The sequence below is a fragment of the Paramormyrops kingsleyae genome, chromosome 8, assembly GCF_048594095.1.
Source record: "Paramormyrops kingsleyae isolate MSU_618 chromosome 8, PKINGS_0.4, whole genome shotgun sequence".
NCBI lineage: Eukaryota > Metazoa > Chordata > Actinopteri > Osteoglossiformes > Mormyridae > Paramormyrops > Paramormyrops kingsleyae.
In genome coordinates, this window is record NC_132804.1 from 4,167,318 (window position 1) to 4,192,711 (window position 25,394).

At 44.8% G+C, this 25,394-nt stretch overlaps 2 protein-coding genes across 4 annotated transcripts; both read right to left on the reverse strand.

Annotated features, from left to right (window-relative positions):
* Positions 1-5,219: 5,219 nt before the first annotated feature.
* On the reverse strand, positions 5,220-10,936 carry LOC140592231 (uncharacterized). Its single transcript, XM_072715008.1, has 4 exons — positions 7,827-10,936; positions 7,351-7,444; positions 6,993-7,080; positions 5,220-6,876 (listed from the first exon to the last, which is right to left on the reverse strand). Exons 1-4 carry the CDS (start codon positions 7,876-7,878, stop codon positions 6,346-6,348), a joined length of 765 nt encoding a protein of 254 aa, XP_072571109.1. The 5' UTR covers positions 7,879-10,936; the 3' UTR covers positions 5,220-6,345.
* Positions 10,937-15,811: 4,875 nt separating this feature from the next.
* cdk5rap1 (CDK5 regulatory subunit associated protein 1) lies at positions 15,812-25,139 on the reverse strand. 3 transcript variants are annotated; one of them, XM_023806358.2, is made up of 13 exons: positions 24,584-25,139; positions 24,367-24,470; positions 24,246-24,280; positions 24,051-24,151; positions 23,690-23,900; positions 23,455-23,575; positions 22,976-23,206; positions 17,952-18,049; positions 17,765-17,820; positions 17,337-17,467; positions 16,347-16,496; positions 16,107-16,247; positions 15,812-15,991 (listed from the first exon to the last, which is right to left on the reverse strand). In XM_023806358.2, exons 1-13 carry the CDS (start codon positions 24,855-24,857, stop codon positions 15,902-15,904), a joined length of 1,743 nt encoding a protein of 580 aa, XP_023662126.2. In that variant the 5' UTR covers positions 24,858-25,139; the 3' UTR covers positions 15,812-15,901. The 3 variants fall into 3 exon arrangements, with proteins under 3 accessions (XP_023662126.2, XP_072571113.1, XP_072571112.1); XM_072715012.1 differs by lacking the exons at positions 22,976-23,206; positions 23,455-23,575; positions 23,690-23,900; ... (2 more) ...; positions 24,367-24,470; positions 24,584-25,139 and adding exons at positions 19,324-20,987; positions 21,262-22,967; XM_072715011.1 differs by lacking the exons at positions 15,812-15,991; positions 16,107-16,247; positions 16,347-16,496; ... (8 more) ...; positions 24,367-24,470; positions 24,584-25,139 and adding exons at positions 18,433-20,987; positions 21,262-21,382; positions 22,310-22,967.
* Between the last annotated feature and the right edge of the window lie 255 nt (positions 25,140-25,394).

Here is a 25,394-nt window from a genome sequence, read left to right on the forward strand (position 1 = left end):
TTATAACTGTAACAATGTGATCATGTGACTCATGTTGTAGCACGGACTCTTTAGTATGTGACACTGTGTTTAGGAAGATAACATGGCTGTTCAGTAAACCGAATGTTATAACCGCCCTGGTAGTTGCCTGAGTTATTTATATATTCACTCTTGAGATTGGAACGAGTGAAACATGGTGGCAGCGGTGGGATTTCATTTTTCTTTTTTCTTTTCTCTCTTCTCCCCGACCGCGACTAAGTCGAGTTTTAGTGCTTAGCCGTGCAGAGCAGAGTTCGCCGAAAAACAAAAACGTGCTTGTGAAAATACGAATCCTGAAGCGCTGATACGAGTCTCGTCGGACAAGATGGACGGCACACTCGGACTAAAACCACCGCCAACATTGACGCTGGACTCAAGCAATATGGCAAAGACATGGAAGGCGTGGAAAGAGGAATTTCAGCTGTACCTGGATCTGACCCTGTCAGGGGCGTCGGAAAGCACGAAGGTAAAACTCTTTTATTACTTGGTAGGAGAAACAGGTAGAGAGTTATGCGAAACCTTACTGGGCTCATCAACGGAGGGCAGGACAGTGAAGTCACTAATAGAAGCTTTTGATCTACACTGCAACCCAAAATTAAATGAAACCGTTGAGAGATATCGTTTCTTTATGAGAAATCAAGGAATGGATGAAGGATTCGACAAGTATGTGACTGAACTGAAAATGCTTGCTAGCACATGTAATTTTGGCGACATAAAAGATTCTCTAATACGGGACAGGATTGTGTGCGGCACGAATAGCCCAAATCTGAGAGAGAGATTGTTGAGAGAGGAAAATTTGACTCTGCAAAAGTGTGTACAGGTTTGCAGGGCTGCTGAGTTGTCCAGAGAGAACAGCAAAACCATTGAGGGAAAAGTGGTGGAGGAAATTCATGTTTTAAAGCGGGTACAGGCACACAGGACAGGGGAAGATGACCAACGGAAAACGGTCATTAGTTGCAAATTCTGCGGGAAGACGCACGAAAGAGACAAACGGAAATGTCCAGCTTATGGGAAAACATGTCGGAAATGTGGCAAAGATAATCATTTCGCCGCTTTGTGCAAATTAAAACGTGAACAGAGAAAAGTTGTACACAATTTAATGGAAACTGGGAGTGAGCAATATGAGGATATATGGAGCGTCACGACGGCAGCTGTGAACAAAGTTACTAAGAGCCAAGATGGGAGGCCGTGTCAACTGTTCGCCGCTATGCTGCTCGAAAACAGTTTAGTCAAATTCCAGTTGGATTGCGGTGCAACGTGTAACATTATCCCAATAACTTTAGTAAATCCAGATGTACAAATACGGAAGACGGACCAGGTGCTTGTGATGTACAACAAAAGTACACTAAAGCCAGTAGGCAAATGCCATCTGAAATTGAGAAATCCGTGTAACAAAAAACTGTACAGACTGGAGTTTATGGTCGTTGATGCACACTCTGCAGTACCATTACTAGGAAGCAGAGCAGTCCAGGGCATGAAGCTGGTTGAAGTACAATCGGAGAATATCCTGGAGGTGGATAATGTTATGACAAGGTTGGACAGTGATGGCACGGTCGGGCAATGGACAGTGAAACAAATTACAGGAGAGTTCATTGACGTTTTCACAGGAGATGGCTGTCTACCAGGTCACTATAAGATAGAGATAGATAAGGGGGTGGAGCCAGTGAAACTGCCAAAAAGGAGAGTACCAGTTGCAATGATGGGACCACTAAAGGAGGAGCTGAACAGTCTCCAGGAACGAGGTATAGTCACACCGGTAGAACGGAGCACGGACTGGATAAGCAGTCTGGTTGTCGTGAAGAAACCCAGCGGCAAGTTGAGGATCTGTATAGATCCTAGACCGTTGAACAAGGCTTTAAAAAGGAGCCACTTCCCTCTGCCCACAATTGAGGACATTTTACCTGAGCTGTCAAAGGCAAAAGTATTTACAGTCTGCGATGTAAAGAACGGTTTCTGGCATGTCCAATTGGACGATCCGTTGAGTTATCTTACAACGTTTGCAACGCCCTATGGGAGATACAGGTGGTTGAGAATGCCTATGGGAATAAGCCCAGCACCTGAGGTCTTCCAGAGAATGCTGAATCAGGCATTAGAAGTACTTCAAGGTGTACACATAATCGCAGATGATGTGTTGATAACGGGGGAAGGTGAGACACAGGAAATGGCGTGTAAGGACCATAATGACAAATTGAGATTGTTTTTAGACAGATGCCGAGAGAAGAATATTACGTTGAACGTCGACAAATTCAGACTTAGACAAAGTGAAGTGACATACATGGGACATTTGCTCACGTCGGAAGGCCTAAAAGTAGATCCAGAGAAAGTAAGGGCCATAAAGGAAATGCCAAGACCAACTGATGTGAAGGGTGTACAGAGAATTCTGGGCATCGTAAATTATCTGTCCAAGTTTTGCGGACACCTTTCTGATCACTGTGAAGTGCTCAGACAGCTGACACACAAGGACAGTTTGTGGGACTGGTCTGAGGTTCATGAAGAGGCCTTCGAGAACATAAGAGACCTCATAACCAAGGCACCGGTATTGCGCTACTACAGTCTCATGGAACAGCTGGTTCTACAGTGCGATGCCTCGGAAACAGGCCTTGGTGCGGCATTATTGCAAGGTGGAGAACCTGTTGCTTTTGGAAGCCGCTCACTGTCTCTGACTGAAAGGGGCTACGCCCAAATAGAAAAGGAGTGCCTAGCCATAGTGTACGGCATGGAGAAATTTCACCAGTACACATATGGACGACCGGTGATCATACAGTCTGACCATAAACCTCTCGAGAGTATTGTCAAGAAGCCACTGCTGAGTGCACCCAGGAGGCTTCAAAGGATGTTAATGAGACTGCAGAAATATGACTTCACCATTACATATGTTCCGGGAAAGGAGATGCTGCTGGCTGATGCGTTGAGCCGAGCGTATCTGGAGATCACAGCACAGGAAGGCTCTGTGGAAAAAGAGATTGAAAGTGTGAACATGATTCAATTCCTCCCAATATCGGAAGAGAGAATAAAGGCGATCAGAAGTGAAACGGACAAAGATGACACACTTCAGACGCTAATACAGACAATAAGAGACGGATGGCCAACAAACAAAAGAACTATACCAGGTACAATAGATCACTACTACTCAATCCAGGACGAACTGTCCATACAGGATGGTATTGTGTTCAGAGGGGAAAGAGTTGTGATACCAGATGCTCTCAGGACTGACATGATACAACGAGTTCACTCAGCACACCTGGGTATTGAAGGATGCTTGAGGAGAGCGAGAGAATGCCTCTATTGGCCTGGAATGAATGCGCAGATAAAGAGATACATAGAGAAGTGCGATCTGTGTAGAGCACTGGGACTAAAACAACAGAAAGAATCACTCTGCCCACATGAAGTGCCTGAAAGACCATGGTCTAAAGTGGGCACTGATCTGTTTGTTTTCAGTAACCGTGATTATCTGATCACTGTGGACTATTTCTCAAATTTCTGGGAGGTGGACTACTTGCAAGACACAAAGTCTTCCACTGTGATTAACAAGTTGAAAGCCCATTTTGCCAGGCAGGGCATACCGGACATTGTGTTTTCAGACAATGGGCCACAATATACGTCAACCGAATTTCAACATTTTAGTAGACGTTGGGAGTTCCGGCATAAAACATCCTCACCTACTCACCCGCAGAGTAATGGGAAGGCGGAGTCGGCTGTCAAAACAGCAAAACGTTTGATGCAGAGAGCCAAGATGGCGGGACAAGATCCCTACCTTGCGATGTTGGATCACCGAAACACTCCGTCACAGGGTCTAAATGCAAGCCCTGCTCAGAGACTGTTAAGCAGGAGGACACGGACGCTACTCCCGACACACAACAATCTGTTGAAGCCGAAAGTGATAGACACAACACAGGGACTGAGACATAATCTACAACGACAAGCAATGTACTACAACAGACACGCGAAGGACATGACCACACTGAAGCCAGGGGACCACGTAAGAGTGCAACCGACACAGCCACAGAGGGTCTGGCAGGAAGCTACAGTTATAGAACCGGTCAACACCCGGTCTTACAGGATTAAACTGGACTGTGGAGGTGTTCTGAGGAGGAACCGCAGGTACCTAAAGCACACGGGCCGTCAAGACCCGGTCATGAGACAAGAACAGTGTGCTGAGAGCACTAGCTCAAAGGATCCTGGTACGCCACCCAGTGGTGACACTAGAGATGCTGTTACTACCAGATCGGGGCGGATTTGTGCCAGGCCACAGTATGTAACATAAGTAAGACTATGTTACATAAGTTATGTGTTGACTGTTGTTTGGTTTTGTAGTTTCTGACAGTGTATGTATACCAGTTGGGAAAAAAAAAAAAAAAAAAGGAAGGATGTAACAATGTGATCATGTGACTTATGTTGTAGCACGGACTCTTTAGTATGTGACACTGGGTGTGTCCGAAATCGCGCACTTGCCTCAGTGCACTGAGATGTAGTGCGTAGTGCGCACTGCGCACTTCCTCCTGTAGTGCACACTACCATGGATAAGTGCTGTCCTAAATGGTTTTGCACTTACCGGAAGTGACGGACTAGCATTTAGTCGCGATTCTCCAGCGCGCCAAAACATCTGCCGTGTTTTGTCCAAAATGAATTTCCTTGTGGTTTTATTCGCTTTTGTTTATCCCCTATTACACCCCACCTGTAAACTGCGTCGTATTCAGCGTCGACGTAGGATCCTCCTCCAATTGGCTGAACATGAGATGGTACGTAATGTTCTTTTTTGTATGCGCGTCTGACGACAGCGCCGCGCGGGTATTAGGCTTACCTTTTCAGATGTCTGTCCAACGAAGTTCTTTGCACAGTTGTATAAATGCCCAAATCAAAATAAAGTTCATATACGTTTTTTGCATGTCATGGCCTGCATTTGTGTAACACAGTACAGTGGACTACAGTGTATTACCTCACGTTATAGTCGATAATTAAAAGCCCATCAGCATACAAATTCATGTCTGTGCATGTCTTCCCCATACCTATTAGTATAAAGTGCAATTCTTTGCTGAATTAATGTTCTTTAAATTAATATACTTAATTATACTTATTCTAAATTGATGTTTACACTGATACATTACACAACTGGCAAGATAAAACCAATTATAGTTAGAAATCATAGTTAGAATGATTTATGCAATGAAAAAGTGCCATGAAGTAAGGAAGATGCTAAAACACAGGGATGCAGCAAACTTTTATTGACAAAATTCCTCTCTTGCCTCCCCCTCAACTCCACAGCAGCATCTCAACCCCAGGCGGTACAGCCAAATTAATGTGTCAGTGCCACTGCTGGCACGGTACTTTGATGGCCACAGTGATCTATTGTACCTGAAGGATCTGCAGCCTTCAACAGAGTGGTAGGAGCCATTGATGGTTGCCACATTCGGGTGAAGCCCCCTGCAGAGGACGCTGCCTGTTATTTTAACAGGAAGTTGTTCCACTCAGTCCAGCTGCAGGCCATCTGTGACAACACTGGACGGTTTCTGGACGTCTTCGTGGGATACTGTGGGTCAGTTCATGACGCCCGAGTCCTGCAGAACAGCCCCATCTACTACCAGCAGTCTTACCCCCCACCAGGTTACTGCATCCTTGGAGATGGTGGCTACCCCTGCTTGTCCCAGCCCATCTGCCTCATGACACCCTACAGGCAGCCTGTCCGCAACCACCTCCAAGCACGATTCAACTGCCACCTTTCAAAGGCAAGGTGTGTTGTAGAGAGGTCATTTGGGGTCCTGAAGACCAGATGGAGGTCCATCTTCCTCAAGGCCCTGGAGGTGGATGTGAAGTATGTGCCAGAGGTCATCGTCTGCTGCACTGTGCTCCACAACATCTGTATGAGCAACGGGGACCTGCTGGAGCCAGATACTGATGCTGATGTCGGGAGGGCAGTGGACCAACCAGCACCAGGACCAGCACCTCCAGGAACTGTCTCTGGGGCCGATGAGAGACAGAGGATGGCAATGACCTGTTACACCCCAGATCATGACTACATTTAAATGTACCCCAGATCATTCCTACCTTAGAATATGCTTTAAAATGCAAACAATAAACAATTTGGCTAATTGGCAAATTTGTGTGTGTGTGTTTTGTTACATTTGTCAACAATTTGATAAAAATGTAAGTCACTTTCGATAAAAGAGTCTGATGTAACTAAGCTCCATTTAAAAAACAGATTGAGTAAGTAAACAGAATAAAGATACACAATGCAAATGGATTTATATATTTAACAATTCTTTATTTGTAATGTAATATTTTTAAATATGTAATACTGAACACATCTGACACAAAACACCGAACATAAAACTATTTACACAATTTTTCCAGGATGGCCATGAGGCGCTCCTCTCTTCCTGCTGCCTCCCTCTCCCTCCTCTCTTCCCTCTCCCTCATCTCTCTATGAAACCTTTCCTCCCTTTCCACCGCCTCTCTGTGTCGCCTCTCATCCCTCTCTACAAGCTTCTGGAATCTCCACTCCTCCCGTTCCACTGCCTCTCTTGCCTCTCTCTCCCTAGCCTCATCTCTCCTCTGCTGCTCCCTCTCCATCTCCTGCATGGCCTCCTCATGCTGCCTATCACTTTCCCTCAAGGCATTAAGGAGTTCCTCCACCCTGTCTACCCGCTGTCTTTTTGGGGTAGAGAAGGTGGAGGTAGTGCCCCTCTCCACAGGAGGGGGTGGGGTCACTGCCACCTCCCGGCTGGATGAGGCAAAGAGGGCAGGCGGTGTCACCGATGGCCTGCTCCCTATTGCCTCATCCATATGGGTATACCACTTCCAAGAAGCGGCAGTCACCCCACCCCCCTCTGTGCTTACCCCAGTACGGGGACGCTTAAGGTCCTGTAGATAAGACAGCCAAAGAAAACATGCACTACATATTTAGATCATACCTACATATCGCTGTGACATATTTAGACTATTTTACTGTACCAGGGCAAGTATAGTGCATATCTCACCTTATATTTGGAGGTAAGGTTCTCCCACCTTTTCTTCAGGGCCTTTGCATCTACCCTCCCCTCGAGGCCTCTTTCTTTTAAGAAGACACTGGTGAACACACATTGGCAATTTATATAAATAGAGACATAATTTATGTTTATGGGTACTTTGCAGACTCTTGTCCAAAGTGATGTACAATACAAATACTACATTAAAAAAATTGTTTGGTTGGAGTTACCAAGAACAAAAAAATGCAGTTTAGAGTGGATTACACTATTTCATAATTGAGTTCAACCTATAAATAACTATGATCTGCCCACATTAATTTAAAATAATTCAGCACCTACTGTGAACAACTACGCATACAATTATACTTACTTGTATGCTTCCACGCTGGCATGCCTTTTGCCCGTAAACAAAGGCCGATTTACCGCTCGCCACAAGATAAGGGCCTGGGTGTCCTCGTCTGTCCCTGCAAAATCCAAAATACCTCGACTTCAGTTAAAAAAAAATTAAAGTAAAAGATTAATTATACACCTACAAAGACATAAAACAGGGATTTGCCAGCACATAACCTAATTGTGATTTCGTTGTGACAGTCGTTCAAGGTAACGTTACGTTACTGCAATGCTTAATCTGGAGGTTCAATAACAACGAGTAAGTAACATTTACAAACTTCAACATAGAACATTTATAACCTATCTAGGACCGCCTAACCGGCTAAAAAACTAACATTTACGTGTGCGACATAATCGCAAACTCAAACAAATTATCTATAACTGTCGTCAGAGTGTGACAGGCTACACATTGCAGTATACATCAGTAAAATAATTTTATTAATTAATGTTACTTACATTTATATGACGCAGTTGCCGCTTGGTTTAGCGTGACTGCGTTGTCCGCCATTATTCAAACTTGCCGAAAGTCCCTCCCCTTCCGCTACGTAGTCAAAATGGCGTCCGTTTAGTGCGAGTAGTGTCCATCGTTCTGCACTGCGTTTTCTGGCCGTTTTCAGTGCACCATCCGGGTACTTTCAGTGCACTGAATTTTGGCTTAGTTGTCAGTGTGAACGCACTACGCCCTAAAATCGCGCACTAAAAGTGCGCAAGTGCGCGATTTCGGACACACCCACTGTGTTTAGGAAGATAACATGGCTGTTCAGTAAACCGAATGTTATAACCGCCCTGGTAGTTGCCTGAGTTATTTATATATTCACTCTTGAGATTGGAACGAGTGAAACAATAACCGAATTTCGTTATATCCATTTTCATGTAAGATTGCTATGCATTATGACTGATCGCTAGGCACATGGATTATAACTGTATAAAATAACACTGACCTTCTAGTTCTGTCTATGAAGCTTTGTTTCATGTAATGATCAAAATAAAACATCTTTTTTACTATCAAGCAACGTGTATTTTGTAATTCAACAACCATTTAGTATGGACCACGAAATCGATAACATATTACATGGTGGTAGAACGCTACGCACAGAAAAAAGGTACATAGGCTATACCGGTACATCCATCAGTTGAAAATGAACTCCCCACAGTGATTTTCTGAAAATATTTAAATCGCTATTATTTTCCTTATCAAACACAATCAGATTTCATTACAATTGGAGCCCCCATTAAATTTAATAGAAAATTCAAAAAATACCCACAGATGTTACTGTAATCTTCTATTCGTAAGCGATATTTGGGCGCCATCACATGAAGCGCAGACGGCTACTGCACAGACCATTTCTGCTACGCGATTAAGCTGACGTCGGACTTATTTTAAACTATTAAATCTGGAATGATTGAGGCAAATCGTTATAACCGAATAAAAATTCATTGAAATATTTATTTGGGGAAGACAGTAGACATCGTTATAGCCGAATTTTCGCTATAAAAGAATCGCTATATGCGTGTTTTCTTTAAGGAATTTAACGTTACTGAAGGTCGGGGATTTGGAATCGAAGCGTTACAAGCGTGTTTTCGTTATAAGCCGAATCGTAATAAGCGTGCTCGACTGTATATGCACTTAACATGTTTATTGAACATCTTGAACATGAGTCGGATGCATTCCATCTGCCACAGGAGTGCAATACCATGGACCCATATCAAAAAGCAAGATTTTTTGCTTAGCCGGACAACTTGTCGGAATTAAGGTACCTCAGTTTAATGGTCTTTATCTTCGTTCGCTTACAATTAGCACGAACTACCGTAAATCCGACAAATAATTCAACTAATCATGAAGTAAAATTTTAGCCCGGTTAATTGCCATTGTTAGCAATATCAGTTGATAACACATTACGTGCGGTGCTTTACATATAAAACTCCGTAGCAACACATCCACAGATAACTTGGACGGTATAGCGTGTGCGACCGATTTAATGAGCCACAAATGAGAAGTAGTGCTTAAACAGTAAAACTACAACTTTCCCTTCTGTGGATAAAAGGCGCAACTATCTAGGATTCTGAACTCGGGATCCTCTTTGCTGCTCCGAGATATTTCTCGGATGTCCGAGAAACGGGAGCGCATGTAGTCACTTCCGGCTTCAAAACTCCGGAATCCAACTCGGAATACGAGTTCCGAGGGCAAAAGGAACGCACTAAAACTGCCCGAAATGGGCTGACAGAGACATTTCAGGGATTTTGAATCATTCTGCGCTGCAGATGGGTTAATTGCGTTAAAAAAATTTAATCAGGTTAATTATGATGATGGTTAATCCGCGTTAACCTGTTAATTTTGACAGCCCTAATTTAAACTAATACTGAAATAGCCATTTTTCTGAACAGCATCCAGACCTGTTAGAATCTTATATACCTGGATCATGTCCCCCTTAGCCTACTTTGCTCAAGGCTAAACAGATTCAGCTCAGCTAACCTCTCCTCATAAGGAAACGAGAGGAGGCCATTCGGCCCATCAAGCTCGCTTGGGGAGAACTTAACTAATAGCTCAGAGTTGTTAAAATCTTATCTAGCTCTGATTTAAAGGAACCCAAGGATTCAGCTTGCACTATGTTATCAGGAAGACTATTCCATACTCTGACTACACGCTGTGTAAAGAAGTGCTTCCTTAAATCCAGTTTGAAATGTTCTCCCGCTAATTTCCACCTATGGCCACGAGTTCTTGTATTTAAACTAATGCTGAAGTAACTATTCGGTTGAACAGCATCCAAACCTGTTAGAATCTTATAGACCTGGATCATGTCCCCCCTCAGTCTCCTTTGCTTGAGGCTGAACAGATTTAGCTCAACTAACCTTTCCTCGTACCTTGTTGTTCTGTATACTACTACCGACCGCTAATAAAGTACCAAGTCCTGTCTACCTGCCCTGGTTACTGTGTGTCTGTGCGTGGAGTCGACCGCAGGCACACCTGTGGACGAGCAGGGTAACCCTCAGACGAAATCCTCCGAGGCTGCACTCATCGCTTCCAACCAAAAACCCAGCTCATCACAGTGGCGCCCGAACAGGGACTCTTGGATGGACACGGACTCTGAGAGTACTTTGGCAAGTTGCCGATAATTTTTCTTTTTTTTCCCCCCTTAATTCCACGGCGCAGCCCGAGATATATATATTATTTTTATGGGTGAAGGGACATTACCGTTGTTAATAATGCGTTGCTGCTTTTCGCGCCACACGGCTTAGAGCCTTGGCATAAAGGCAACGTTTTTTTTCCCCATCTGGAATACGTTTTAGAATGGCGTTTATGCTTATGGCACGTTTTTCTATTTTTCTCTTTTCTTCTTTTTCCCTTTTGACTTGGTTGGTCGGATTGTTTTTTTGTTTGGACTGCCTGGGACGTGACTAGTTTCTGTGCGGGCTCATGATCAGTTTTGGTTTAGCCCCATTTTGCCGTGCTATGCACGCGTGCCGCCATTAAGTGGTCTAAGTGATTTTCCGCCATCTTGGGTGTCCCCAGTGAAGATCTGCTGGTGTGAAGAAGTTTTACCGTCGGCTATTGCCGGTGCGGAGAATATTTTTCTCTGGACTCTTAAATGGACGGTGAATGCCGCTAAATGGCAGTTTGTGTTGCGGGAAATGTTTTCTTTTGTTTTTTTTTTGGTTTCATTGTACTTTTGAAATAATGGTGTGCTCAAGTGTTTGCTTGCAGTGGCTTGATTCTCTATTAGCATGTGTCATTTAAAGGGTGCGCAAGTGAATGTGTTCTGTGCTTGTACCCTATCTTCTAGATCTGTATTTGCTTGTGCTGCAGTATGTTGGTTCCTACCAGTGTGTGTTCACTGTAAAAAAAAAAAAAAAAAAAAAAAAAAAAAAAAACAACCGGTTCGTAGTTATTCCTGGCCTGACTTCTCCTGTTATTCTTGGTATGGATTTCATGATCAGGGCCTCACTGAGTATCCACGTTCCGTCTCGTTCTGTTACATTCGGCGAGGGGTGAGCACACCTGCTTCAGGAGAGGAGGCATTCGCCGTGGGTGTTGAAGATCTAGGGGATGCTGAGACTTTGGACGGTCCCGTTGTGGCCTCTCTGTCATCTTCCTCAGGGCCGGAGTGTAGCGTACCAGGTACCGATAAGACTGACGTGACAGGTTTGCTCAGGGAGTTTGCCGACCTGTTCTCGGGCAGGCTCGGGCACACTGCCTTAGTAGAGCATGCCATTGAGGTGACTTCGGAGAAGCCTATTAACCTCCCCCCATATCGCATTTCGCCAGCAAAACGTGTTATCATTGAAGGGCAGATCGAGAAGATGCTCCGTGACGAAGTAATTGAACCATGTTCTAGTCCCTGGGCTTTCCCCATTGTCATTGTGCAGAAGCCAAGTGGTGAGGCCCGTTTCTGTGTGGATTACAGGAAACTGAATGATGTTACGGTGAAGGACTCGTTCCTGCTCCTGAGAATTGATGAGACACTTGATTTCCTCTCGCGGGGCAGGTTCATCTCTAACTTGGACCTATCCAGAGGCTATTGGCAAGTTTCTGTGGCCCCTAACTCTCGACCCAAGACAGCTTTTGTTTCTCACTGTGGCCTGTTCCAGTTTAGGGTTCTCCCTTTTGGTTTATGTAATGCCCCAGCCACTTTTCAGCGGCTGATGCAGTCTGTTTTAGCCGGACTGGTGTATAGAATCTGCGCGGTCTACTTAGACGACATTGTGGTGGTGTCCCACCTCCCTAGAGGAACATCTTAAGGATTTGAGGGCTGTGTTTACCCGGTTGCGTGATGCAGGGCTGATGTTAAAGGGGGACAAGTGTCAGTTCCTAAGGGAGGAGTTACTCTTCTTGGGTTACAAGATCTCTCAGGAGGGACTGAGCCCAAACCCTGAAAAAGTCAGGGCCATAGCAGAATTCCCCACTCCTGGCTCCGCGTTACAAGTCCGTCAGTTCCTTGGCCTGGCGGGCTACTACCGGAAGTTCTTTAGTCAGTTCTCCAGTATTGCGGAACCATTGATTGCTTTGACCCGGGATGGGATAGAGTTTAAGTGGGATGAGTCTTGCCAGAGGGCATTGGAGGAGCTGAAGGTGCGACTTACCTCATCCCCTATACTGCTGTTCCCTGATTTTACGAAACCATTTTTCCTCCACACAGATGCATGTAACTCTGGCCTAGGGGCAGCCCTCATGCAACGTGATTCATCAGGCAGGGAGATAGCAGTCGCGTTCGCCAGCCGTACCCTGCATAAGGCCGAGCGGAAGTACTCGACCTCCGAGAAAGAGTGTTTAGCTGTCGTTTGGGCGCTAGAGTATTTCCGGCCATATGTGGAGGGGTCTCTGGTTACTGTTTATTCGGATCACAACAGTCTGCAGTGGTTGATGTCTCGACCAGACCCCACAGGCCGTTTAGCTAGGTGGTGTTTGCGACTCCAGGAATTTGGTTTTAGGGTCGTGTTTAAGCCTGGGAGAGCGAACAAGGTCCCAGACGCACTGTCACGTAATCCTTTACCCGATGTGGAACACACTGAGCAGGAGCCTGAGCACGGTATATTGGGTGCTTTGAAATTAAGATCCGAACCACAGGTCTTGCTGGAGGACCGGGATCAGCTGAGGACCCTCCAAGCAGAGGACCCAAATATAATGAAACTCTTACATTTGCTGGGCCTGGACAATGCAACTAATGAGAAACTAAGAGAAAAGTTCTCTGTGCAGGACGGACTCTTGTATTACCATGACACTAAGAGTCTGACTCCACTTCGTCCTTCCAGGTCTCTTCGCTTGTATATTCCTACTAAGCTTCGCTCCACGTTACTGGCTTATTTCCATGACCACCCTACTGCTGGTCATCTGGGTATAGCCAAAACCTTTCACCGGTTACAAACCCGTGTTTTTTGGCCAAGATTGAGGCGAGACGTGAAGGCATATGTGAAATCTTGCACAGTGTGTCAGCTGATTAAACCGAGCCAGCAAAAACCTTCAGGCCTCATGATGCCAGTCGTGGCGTCACGGCCATGGGAGTATGCAGGGGTGGACTTTGTGGGCCCCCTGCCTCGGACCGCACAGGGTCATGCCCACATTTTGGTGTTCGTGGATTATTTCACGAAATGGGTTGAGATTTGTGCGGTACGGGAGGCTACTGCGGTGGTGGTGGCTGACAAGTTCATGGAGAATATTGTGGCGCGACATGGGGCGCCGACCTATCTAATTTCGGACAGAGGGACCCCTCATTGCTGAGGCGCCTTGGTACGGAGCATCGGCTTACTACCGCGTACCACCCTAAGACAAACATGACTGAGAGGGTGAATAGGACGCTAAAGACGGCGATCCGTGCTTTCGTGGGCGGGATGCATAGATCCTGGGATCGGTTCATCCCTCATCTTTCATTTGCGCTCCGCACTGCTCCTCATGCTAGCATTGGCGATACACCGGCGTTTCTTTTGTACGCCAGAGATTTGCACACTCCGCTCGACCTTCTGCTAACTCGCGATGCCGGCCCAGCCCCACAGAGCATGCAGGATTACAGGGAGGGACTGGTAGCTGCTTTGAAGGTCGCTTATGCCCGTGTACGGGACTGTCTCACAGAGAGCCACGCCATGCAGAAGAAGCAGTATGATAGGCGTCGGCAGCACGTCACCTTTAAGATCAATGACCTTGTGAAAGTGCGCGATCACCCACGATCGGACGGGTTGAGTGGATTCGCAGCCAAGCTTGCGCCAGTTTTTAAGGGCCCCTTTAGGGTCTCCCAAAGACTATCAGATGTGAATTACCGCCTTACCTCATTACAGGACGGTAGAGATATCGGGGTGTTTCACGTAGTTAACATGTGCCCTTTCTATACTTGGGACTCTGCCATCTCAAAAAGGGCGGTGAACTCACTAGTGCCAGACATGCCCGCTGACTCCGATGTGGGGGACGACCCAGACCTTGCTGCTTGGGACGCTTTGCCATTCAGGGACGATGTAGCTGTCCCTGTTGACTCAACTGATGCAAAAGCACCCACTGCGGTTCCAGATGGTGACTTTATCCCCGAACCTGACGCAAGTGACGAACTTGGTGATATGCTTTTCTCTGTGGCTCGGACCCCAGATGGTGAATTGGAGATGGCCGTACACCTGGACCCTGTTGCAAGTGGCTCCCCTGACCAGGCCCCCTCCCCAGGCTGTCCACATGGTTATGGTCTGAGGTTGAGGAGGGTGCCCCGTATCACTGCTAGTTGGGATGCTACACACTGGACTGACTCTTACCATGTCTGGAGACTAGACGTGGACTGATTGGATGGAGTAAGATTGTTTGTTCTGTTCTTGTGTTGCTGGTTGCCTTGTGCTTGTTAAAGGAGAAAGAAAATGTTAGAAATGGCAGGCCGTCGCAGTGTTAGGTTGTTCTGGTGTGTCTCCCTCTGTCTTCTGCGTCTCGTATCTGTCTCTATCTGTTGAGCTGTTTGATTCCTCCCTATCACCTTTGCTTTCCGAGATGGGTACATTATCTCATTGCAGTATTGAATTTCTTGCCATGTATGGTTATCTCAATTTCCCCCCCCCTAAATGTGTCCATGTGTGGTGCTGGGGTGGGTGATGATTGCTCTCTTGTGTTTTCTTTTATTGTTGGGCTGGGGTCAGCCCTTTTTCTTGGAAAGGGGGAGATGTAACGAGCTAAATATCAGGGTTAACCCCGTGACGTGGGAGGAGTGGGCGTGTGTGCACGCACAGCCGGACGGAGACGTAGGTGACGCGAGGAGGGGGCGTGACAGACCGGAGAGAGCAAGGGAAGAGAAGGAGACGTACCTTGTTGTTCTGTGTACTACTACCGACCGCTAATAAAGTACCAAGTCCTGTCTACCTGCCCTGGTTACTGTGTGTCTGTGCGTGGAGTCGACCGCAGGCACACCTGTGGACGAGCAGGGTAACCCTCAGACGAAATCCTCCGAGGCTGCACTCATCGCTTCCAACCAAAAACCCAGCTCATCACAACAGCGAGGTCTTTCTCATAATCAGCTACCTTTATTTCAGTGGAACCCATAAAATATCTGTACTTTATATTTCTGCTCCCTGCATGGATTACCTTAAACTTATCTATGTTAAATTTCATCTGCCAGGTATCAGCCCAGTCGCTAATTAAATCCAGATCCCGTTGTAGCCTCTGTGCCGCTAGATCAGTATCTGCTACACCACCCACCTTGGTGTTGTCTGCAAATTTAACTACTTTACTGTCTGTATTGGTGTCAATATCATTTATGTAAATTAGGAACAATAGTGGTCCTAAAATTGAACAACTGATGCTTTCACATATTTGGACCCTGTGCCATCTTCCTTCCACCATGTTGCCTAGTAATCCAGAAGGAAAATTTTAATCGATGTTTTGTAATCATGGAGTAATCATGACAGCTCAAATATGTAAAGTCTGTTTTTGTCTACTATAATCATTACCATATTCTCTATCACTGTTAACAGTAAGAATGTCAATATGATGATACAGCATTTATTTATTTGTGTCAGCGGTAAATGTAAATGACAGTGAGGAGAGGCCTAGATGGTGGTCAGGAAGCAGGCATCTGTCAGCCCTGCAGTGGGTACCTCCCCGTACAGCTCAGGGATGCGTGGCTCATGGCATGACCTCTCAGGCTCTGAGAGCTGGCAGATGTGATCTGGAGGGAAAACACCACAAAACATGTGGGCCACTCCGCAGGTAGCTGTACACTCTCTGCATGGTACAACTAGCACCTCTATTACACAGCTAAAATGAACAAAGACAGGTCATACCTTGACGAGCACATAACCACCAGGACTGATGGGAGCAGTGTGGGCGTCATCACCAAGCAGCGGAACATTGTCCCGCGGAAAGATCACCTTTATATTCCCCTCGTTTCTCCCACACAAGTCCTGTGAGGACCTTTTACTCTCCTGGAAAATTAAGATAATATAAAAACAGATTTAAACACCGACACTCTACTCAGAAACACTTTACGTTTATGAGCCTGAAACAGTGCTTGCAGTACTTACACCCTCCACTAGGATAAGCTGTGTGCTTCCGATCAGGCTGGTATTGATCCGCACTGCCTCCTCTCTGAAAACACTTATCAGTTCCTCTAGACGGCGCTGTTTCACCTCCACAGGCACGTCATCTTGGAGACGGTGAAAAGCATGGGTTTTCTGAATGGAAAATTTGAAAAAGAATAAAGAAAAAATGTGACCAGTAAAGAGATCTATCTAATCCATACTCTTCTCCAAAAAATGTTGTATGTCTCAGTTGACTTGTCTCAGTGTAAACAGGTTCACCGGATCGGTTCTTTACTGAGCCACCCCTAAGTGACATTTTGGTGCAATTTGTCTCAAAAATAGGCCCCACACCATCACCTCTGCAACGTTTCTGGGAAACTTGTAAAAATCCATCAAATACTTTTAGAGTTATTCTCTTCAAAAGCTCATATGTCTTCTGCAGCCTTCCTTTCCCACCTTTGCTGCCACCTAGTTCTACAGCTTCAATTTTGGTGCAATTTGTCTCAAAATGAAACCAGAAGTAGACTATCATCCATGTAATGTTTTATTGAAGTGTCAATAACATCCATCAAATACCTTTTGAGTTATCACATTCACAATGTCAAGTGTCTTTTGGTGTCACTCTTCTAATTGCTGTCACTAAGTAGAATTGGTTCAATTTTGGTGAGATTAGGCTCAAAATAAAATTAGTTCCAGAGCTTCTCCTATACAACACTGTTGTGAAGTTTGAAAAAGATCCAACAAATACTTTTTGGGTAATCACACTAAGGAGATGAGTATCTCCAGTAGCAACGGACCAATCCTAAAACTATGTGCATTCCCTGTCTGGAAAATACAATAAGACTATGAGCAGATGATACTTAAAAATCAGACCCAAAGGGGTTTAGCACATATTCACCACGTTCTTTTAACTAAACTAACCAATGCTCCTAATAATTAAAGCAGACAGTCCAAGTGGTCCTGAGGCTGAGAGGTGCGGGACAGGATGCTGACCTTCCTCATGCTGTAGGCAAACAAGAAAGCTGTCTGGTAGCGCACCTCCCTGAGCAGGGAGAGCGTTTGCTGGTGGTCCTCCTCCGTCTCCCCACAGAATCCAGCGATGAAGTCACTGCTGAGGCTCACTCCTGCCGTGAGAAGCACACAGGCCATTTCAGAGCAGATTCACACCCTCTAGTCATTACAGAGCTTACACAGCATGAGCTCAGCCTGGAGTACCATGACCGACAATCTCATCAGTCAGCACATAACCATCACTCACCAAATCTGACTTCTGTGCAGTTCGGACACTGTCAAAGCCCACCATAAAAGCTCACACTCACAAAAAAGCTGTCACTTACAAAAACTACCTGAAGTCATCCTACACCTAAGAATAGCCGGCTCTTGCCAACGGTAGCCCAGAAGATTAGGTGCGGGAGGAGTACCTGGGATTATTCTCCGTATGTTTGCTACAAGCTCCAGGTATGCTTCCCTTGTGTAGCTGTCATGGTTAAACATAAACAAATAAGTATTCATATTTCACAAAATTAAGAATTATACTACAAAGTACACCTCAAACTTTCATTCAGTGACCTTCCAGGGGCGGGGGCACAGACGCATCTAAGTCCTCACCCCCGTCGCATGGCCTGCAGCACTTGACTGCTGCCACTCTGCGCCGGTAAGTGCAGCTGCCTGCAAATGTTCCCTCTCTCCTGGATCAGCTGCAGAACCTACACACACACACACACACACACACACGGTACCCATAACCATTGCCTCCTCTTTCTACCGCACAGACAGACAGGCTAACACTTGAGTGCTCATACAAACCATGAGGCCTGTTTCACAGAACAATTCCAAAAAAACTCTATAGCAACTGACTTCAACAGTCACTACCACATAGTACCACTGGGTGTCACTGTTTATCAAATTTAAAGCATCTGCAAATTATTATGTGGCAGTGGGGATTCCTTTAGACCCATGATATTATCCTTGTTGTTGTAGTCAGTGGCGTGCACAGACATTTTGGGGGGCAAGTGCTCCAGGGGGAAAAAAGGGCACTTTTTGCATATGTGGAAAACCTTTTCTTTTTATAATAAAAAAAACGCACAGGTTAAATGCAATTTGACTTTTATTTCAAAACATTCTCTAAAAATCAAAAATCACACCACAAAAAGATAAAATCTGTATCCAACTCTAAACTATATACATACATATTCTCAAGTGTCCATTAAATGGAGTGTACTGCTCTAAAGAAGCATCCTTCTTGGTGCCATGTCTTTGTAGATGTTGATGACCTCGTTGTAATTGATCTCCACATCTTTCTCAATGGCCAACAAGAGGAGATCAGACAACCTTTCTTCTCCACACAAACTTCTTCTTTTTTGATTATTTTTAGCTTTGAAAAGGATCTTTCAACTGTCGCAGTTGTCACTGGTAGTGTTGCGTAGATCTGAATCATTTTGACAAAGGCAGGAAAGATCAGCTGGCCATTGTTTTCCCTCAGTATCAGAAATATTTCTCTGAGGTCTTTTGAACTAAAGCTGGAGTGGAAGACCTTTAATTCTGTTTTGAGCTGGTCCTCATCTTCTCCATAGAATTCACAGAGGATGTGGACAGCTTCAATGGCTTCTGGGTTTGGTGGGCCTACCCAGTTAGCATGCACAGTTAAGGGCTGGAAGGACTGAATGATTCTGGCCGTTGGGCTTCCAGTATTGTCCCCTTTGAACCTCCTGTTCAGTTCCCCAGTCATGATGTCCAGAAAGGTGAAATATACACCACTCCTGAAATATGCCTCCACTGACTCAAACTGAGCACCTACTTGAGACACTGTGGTGCTGTGTTGGAAACGCACTGGAACTTTCCGCTTTCTCTCCTGATCAGGCACCACGGTAGGTACTGGAATGTTGAAACTCTCTGCCTTCTCTGATGCACATCTAAATATCTCTCCAAATTTCTCCTCAGACCTCATGGTTTGCAATGTGTGAAGCACACCATCAATTACCTTGTAGGCAGTGGAATGGTCCAACCCTTCTTCCTGCAGAGAATCTGATGCCAAAGCAGTGACTTCGAATACTGGTGTGGTGATTTCCATGCAGAGAATGAACATAAAATTAATGGCATTTCTGTACATCTGAGCATCACCTTGGGCCAGGTTAGGTGGGTCACTGTCACTGATGTCATCAAGGAGCATCAAAATGGCTTTCAAATTTCTCTGAAGTGCCTTCAGTGCTTTTTCCCTGCAAGCCCATCGAGTATCTGACAGCTGCTGGAGCTCCATAACACGTTGTCCAGGAAAGAGAGACTCCTGAAATTTGACCAAGGCAGCATGACGCTTTGGGGAGCCTGAGCAAAAGGCATACAATTTCTCCACCAAGTTGAAAAATGTCACAAAATGCTTGCTGGACTTTGATGCCTCCACTAGTACCAAATTGAGGCAATGGGCTTTGCAGTGCACATAGAGGGCCTTCTCATTGTGTGCACGGATTCTAGCTTGGAGACCTTTATACATGCCACTCATGTTGGCTGCTCCATCATAGCCTTGACCATACATGTTCTTCATCTCTAGGCCATTCTTTTGCAGAAGCAAGAACACTGTATTCTCCAGCTCCTGGCCTGTAGTTGTATCAACATTGCACACTTCGATGAATCTCTCCTTTATTTGCATATGATGAAAATATCGCACAACAAATGACACTTGCTCTTTGTGTGAAACATCAGAGGTTTCATCAAGTAGAATGGAATACATTTCAGCCTCTTTTATTTCACGTTGTATCTCCTTCCTGATGTAAGTTCCTAGTGCTGCAATGATGTCATTTTGACTTCTGTTGGAAAGCAGTGACACCTGGGGCCTTGTCTTGGTGGCTTTAACTGTGGCAATTTTTTCCAAATGCATTTTCAGCACACTATCGTAGCGGGAAAATACATTGACTAATTCACGAAAATTGCCACGGTTATCACTGGACTCACTCTCATCATGACCTCGGAATGCTTGTCCCTGACGTGCAAGATACACTGTTAGGTCAACTTAATCTTGTCAGGATTTCTTTGTTTGTCTGCCTCTCTCGCTCTCTAACTTCCACCCCTTTTACGTCTGAAACATCAAATGCAGACTGAAGGGCCTTTTTCTGGAAATTGATCCATCTAACCATGCTTGTCATGTGCATCTCTGCGCTGGAGTGTTGTTTGATTTTTTCAAGAGCAGTACTCCACTTTCTGATGCCATCAGTTGTCCAGGCTGTTCTGCTTTTATATTTTTCATCCGAGAGGAAAAGCCGACAACTAAAACAATGCATTGAATTAGCAGTGGGTGAGTATTCCAGCCACACATTAGCAGAAAACCACTGTTTCTGGAATGATCTCCCCTCAGTTTTTGGGTAAGGTATATCAGGCTGACATGGGCCCACATTGCAGCACACGTATCTGTCATTGCGCTTTATTTTAAATGTATGGATGTGTGTTGGATCTGTTGGGTATTGTAAAGCTGCTAACTTTGACATTATGTGATCGATCTGTTCTTCCTCATTGTGGTCTTCAGAGAGCACTACATCAGTGTCTATAGGCCTAACTGAACCTGTTGCTGCATTGGTCGCGGCTTCATCTGTTTCTATATCTCCCTCATCTGCTATGCTGGTAGATGGCATAGAGCTGCTTCCCTGCTGTGACTGACTACAATGGAACAACAATAATAATAATAATAGTATTATTATTTATCATAATAATAAGCTTAAACAGATAGTTTTAATAATAACCCATACTGCAAGTCTTGTAACATAGAAATAACTTTCGTAGGTACAAAATAATAGTTAGCTCAATGCCTGCTGATTAAGTTCATTAAAAACTAAGTGTGAACAGCTTTTAAGATTTTTCAATAGAATTAACTGCAAGGAGCAGGTTACATTAAAACATTAAAATAGAACCTGACTCTGCCCTTGACTCTGACCTTTCATCTTCATTTTCCTTTGCTTTCATCCAGGAGAGCAGAGAACTGCTTCCCTGGGCTGCCTGTTGTAGATCCCTTTCTTTCTCCTTTCTCAGCCTCTCTTTCCTAGGCATTATGCTTGCTGAAATTAGTAAATAAATAGACCAAAATGTATGAGAACGAATAAGACTGACTGTGGTCATTACAAGAACAGGGCAGAATGGTCGTTTTCACAGGCAATTGGGAACTGCCTATTTTTCCTTTAGCAAATTAATGTGTTAATGTTGCCAATATGTTACACCAAAAAAAATTAACATGTCTAACCAGTGCTTCTCAAAACTTTTAACATGCACCCCCAACACCGTACCCTTCAAACTACCAATAACAACGTCACTGTTCTGTCACAATCAGGTCACAACACAGTGCGTAAATGTCTGCGAGCATCGCTGAGTCAGTAACAACCAGTTAGGCTAAAGACTGCATCTTTAGACAGTTGGACGGTGTTCTAACTTTCTCACAGGAGACACCTACTAAAGACAGTCAAAGACATTAATTTCAATCTTACCAAAGTAGGACAGTAGTTGACGTTAGTTATGGAAAGGCTAATCCACAAAAACGGAGAAACATCCATAATTCTATTATTCATAATCATGTCAAGGTTTTAGGTTTTTCTGCAGTTCCATCTCTAAAAAGTGTGATGTCTTCCCGTCACTGACTTCAGTTTGAAAACTTTGTATTTATTCACAGATTTCCGTGAGATCATCCTAAAATTTGTAACGAAAAATGGGCTCAAAAGAGCTCTCTGCCTAACGGCATGTAGCCTATAGCATAACGTGATATTTTCAATAGTGTATGCAAAAAGGTCGGAATTGATGGAGAGTGGGGTTGCCTAAATGGTTTAGGTTACATTTTAAATGTGTCGTTTTTTTGTTTATCCATATGGATGGATGGAGGGGGCAAGCTGGCAAAGTTTGTCATGTGCAGTTTCTGACAGGCTACTTCACAACAAAACAATTGCAGGTTGGTCTTAGAGGGCAAACAGAATAATTTCACTCGATTCATGGGTTACCTGACTGGTTGGGAAGGGAAAGAGCTGCCGTGTTGTCCGCCGTGGCTCCCAGTCGCTATAGTTAGCCTACTATGCCTACTCCAAGTAGTCCTATGTCATGCCGCTGCTACACGCCTCACAACAAATGAACTGCAAGCGTGTTCACGTGACACGGTGACAGTGAAAAAGCGACAGGGTTCGGGTGTCTTTGAAGAAGGGGCACAAATCAAGCCATTATTTTCACACCTTTTTAAATCGCGCAGCTTTAAAAAAAAATAAAAAATCACGTCTTTCAAAAGGGCACTTTTTTGGACTGAGGGCAAAAGGGCAAGTGCTTCAGCACCACCTCGTCTCTATCTGTGCACGCCAGTGGTTGTAGTTGTATGTTATATTATATTCATACATGTTATATTAAACAGTATGAATATACCATTAAATAAGAGAAATATGACTACTAACTGTTAAGAGATAAAAATAGTTTTATGGCCAAACTGAATATTGTGTATATTTTGATGATTTACAGTTCAGTGTTGGACACTTTTTGTTTTGTCCTGGTATTGATGCATCTTGACCTGTTACGTTGCCATTTAACGCATACAAAAAAAAATAAACACATGGAAAGGCAGGTTTGCAATAAAATTCAGCCACAGTAGTTGTGGTTCAATGTGATGGAAGTAGTCGGCATACCTCATCCGGGAAGTCCTTGGGATGTGGGGAAGTGAATCGGATCCTCATGTCTGGATCAATGAGGGACACCCTGTCCAGCAGGTCTGCGAAGCGCAGGCCTCCCGGGCGAGGCCGGTACACCGTGCTAAAGCCGCGGCTGAGCGGGGCTGCCTCCGGCCCGCAGAACCGCAGCTCTGACGTGTCCCTGTAGCTGTTCACATTCTGACCCAGCAGTGTCACCTCCTTCACCCCCTGCAGGAAAATGGCAAACCTCACAAAACACGCTTACTTACAAATGCATGCATGCACATCATGAACGGAGCACATTCTGTTGGCAGGACAGGAACATTTACTATTTAGAATTATTACATTTTTAATATGAAGCAATGTACAGAAAGGTCTGTTTTTATGGTTCATCTGTTCATACTGACTTTTTTTATATAGATATCATACAGGTTATATTCCTTTGGTAAAAGGCACAGTGCGGTTCCTCCACACACCTGCTCAGAGAGAATGCGCACTTCCTGCAGGATGGAAGGGGCAGGTCTGCTCCTCTCCCGGCCACGTGTGTACGGCACGATGCAGTAGCTGCACATGTTGTCGCAGCCACGCATGATGGAGCTAGAGCAGGACCACCGATAGAATCGAGGCGCAGTGACTAACTGCAATGCAGTAGAATAGCTCAAATAAACAGTAAGTGTTAGAGTAACCATATGGTAACAGTGCTATACTCACACAAAGGCACTGTGACCCTGAGTAACGTGATGGATGGGCATGACATCTGCGTAAGTCTCCTCCAGGGAGAGAAGAACATTGCTGCCCCTCTGACCGCCATGAGCCAGCGAGAGAAGGCGAGGCAGGTCCCGATACGCATCTGGGCCGACCACAATGTCCACCAGCTTCTCCCGCTCTAGAAGATCGGTTTTCAGCCTCTCTGCCATGCAGCCTGGACACACACACAGATTTGACATACAGATCAGTACACGTAACAAAATAACTTCAATGTTATTTAAACAAGAAATATACGCCTAGAATAAACTTGCTCATCTTGCCATCTCCTAAGGCGGATGACTTTGTCAACAAGCAACTCAGTCACCTAAAATCCCTATTTTCATCGGAGTTTCAGCTTTTGGTCGTCTCTTTTTCTGGGCTGCAAGTTGTTGCAGTCTGTTCCAAATGGCCTGCTCTGCCTTCTCTCTGAAAATACCAAGAAAACACAAAACAATTACTTTAGAAAGATATGTATGCACTCTGGGTGACAAAGATTTCTTCTGCAAGAGCGAAGTTCTACCTTACAGAACAAGTTACCAGAAGGACCACGTCTGCCTGCAAGAAAATGAATCATTTCTGAATTTTTGAAAGAGCCGCAAAAACAACTTAGCACCACGTGACTATCTAAGGTCTTCGGTTACCTGCGAAAGCTCGCTTGTGCGCTGGTACCCTGTCCTCTGCAGAAAGGACCACGCAATCTCTGTATCGTTCACATTCATCTGACAGCCGTAGGTTTCGAAGTACACTGAAACGATTCGTTCGGTTCTGAACAGTTACAGACGGCTGGATAAACACAACTATTAAGACTAATAATAACATGTACTTTGTCTCAATTTAGGTCAGAAAATAATGGCCAACCTTTCCTTGAATTCCCCATGTGCGGGTCCTCTGAAAGATAGGGAGGCATGTCCTCTAGCTGTTGTTGATTTTTAGAAAAGTTTTCTTTTAACGAAGCATTTCTTATAAAATCCTGGAATTTTGGGCCGGTTGCTAATTTAGTCTGGATATTATTGGCATTATTTGCTGTTATTTCTTTTATTGTCGAGCAGCAATACCGTCGCTTTGCGGGCAATCCTACAAACCGCTGCTGTAGTACGCACATTAAAGGTCTTACACAGTACGTGTTATTCATATTTATTCCAAAACGTTATAAAGTAATAGGCATTACTTTAAATTCCTGTATGGCTATTTTGATTTTCTTTCTGTCTAGCTTGCCAAACGGGCAGCGAGCAGTTGATGAGCAGAAAGTTTTTCAGCAGCTGAGGTAATTCAGTATTATGATTGTAACCCAAACGACTTGTCACCATGCGACACAGCTGTCAAACTGCCTTATTCGTGTCCCTCTGTGTAAATACTCCGTAAGAAACGCACTCTGGTGTCCTACCCGAATACCTTCCGGAGTGATGCGTGGAACGACGAGACTAGAGTACCGTGTTTCTCTGTTATATACTGCAGAAGTGCTACTTAATAGTATCTATATGGTTCATATTAGATCAGGTGTCCTCTCGACCATGCCCTGGATGCATACCTGTCAAGTTTTGGATATGAAAATAAGGGAAATTTTCCGGCACCCACCGCGAGCCATCCCACCACCCCAACCAAGCTCCAGTATCCCTTACATTTTAAGACAGGTGTACAAGAAATCTAAAATAACCACTTGTCATTTACA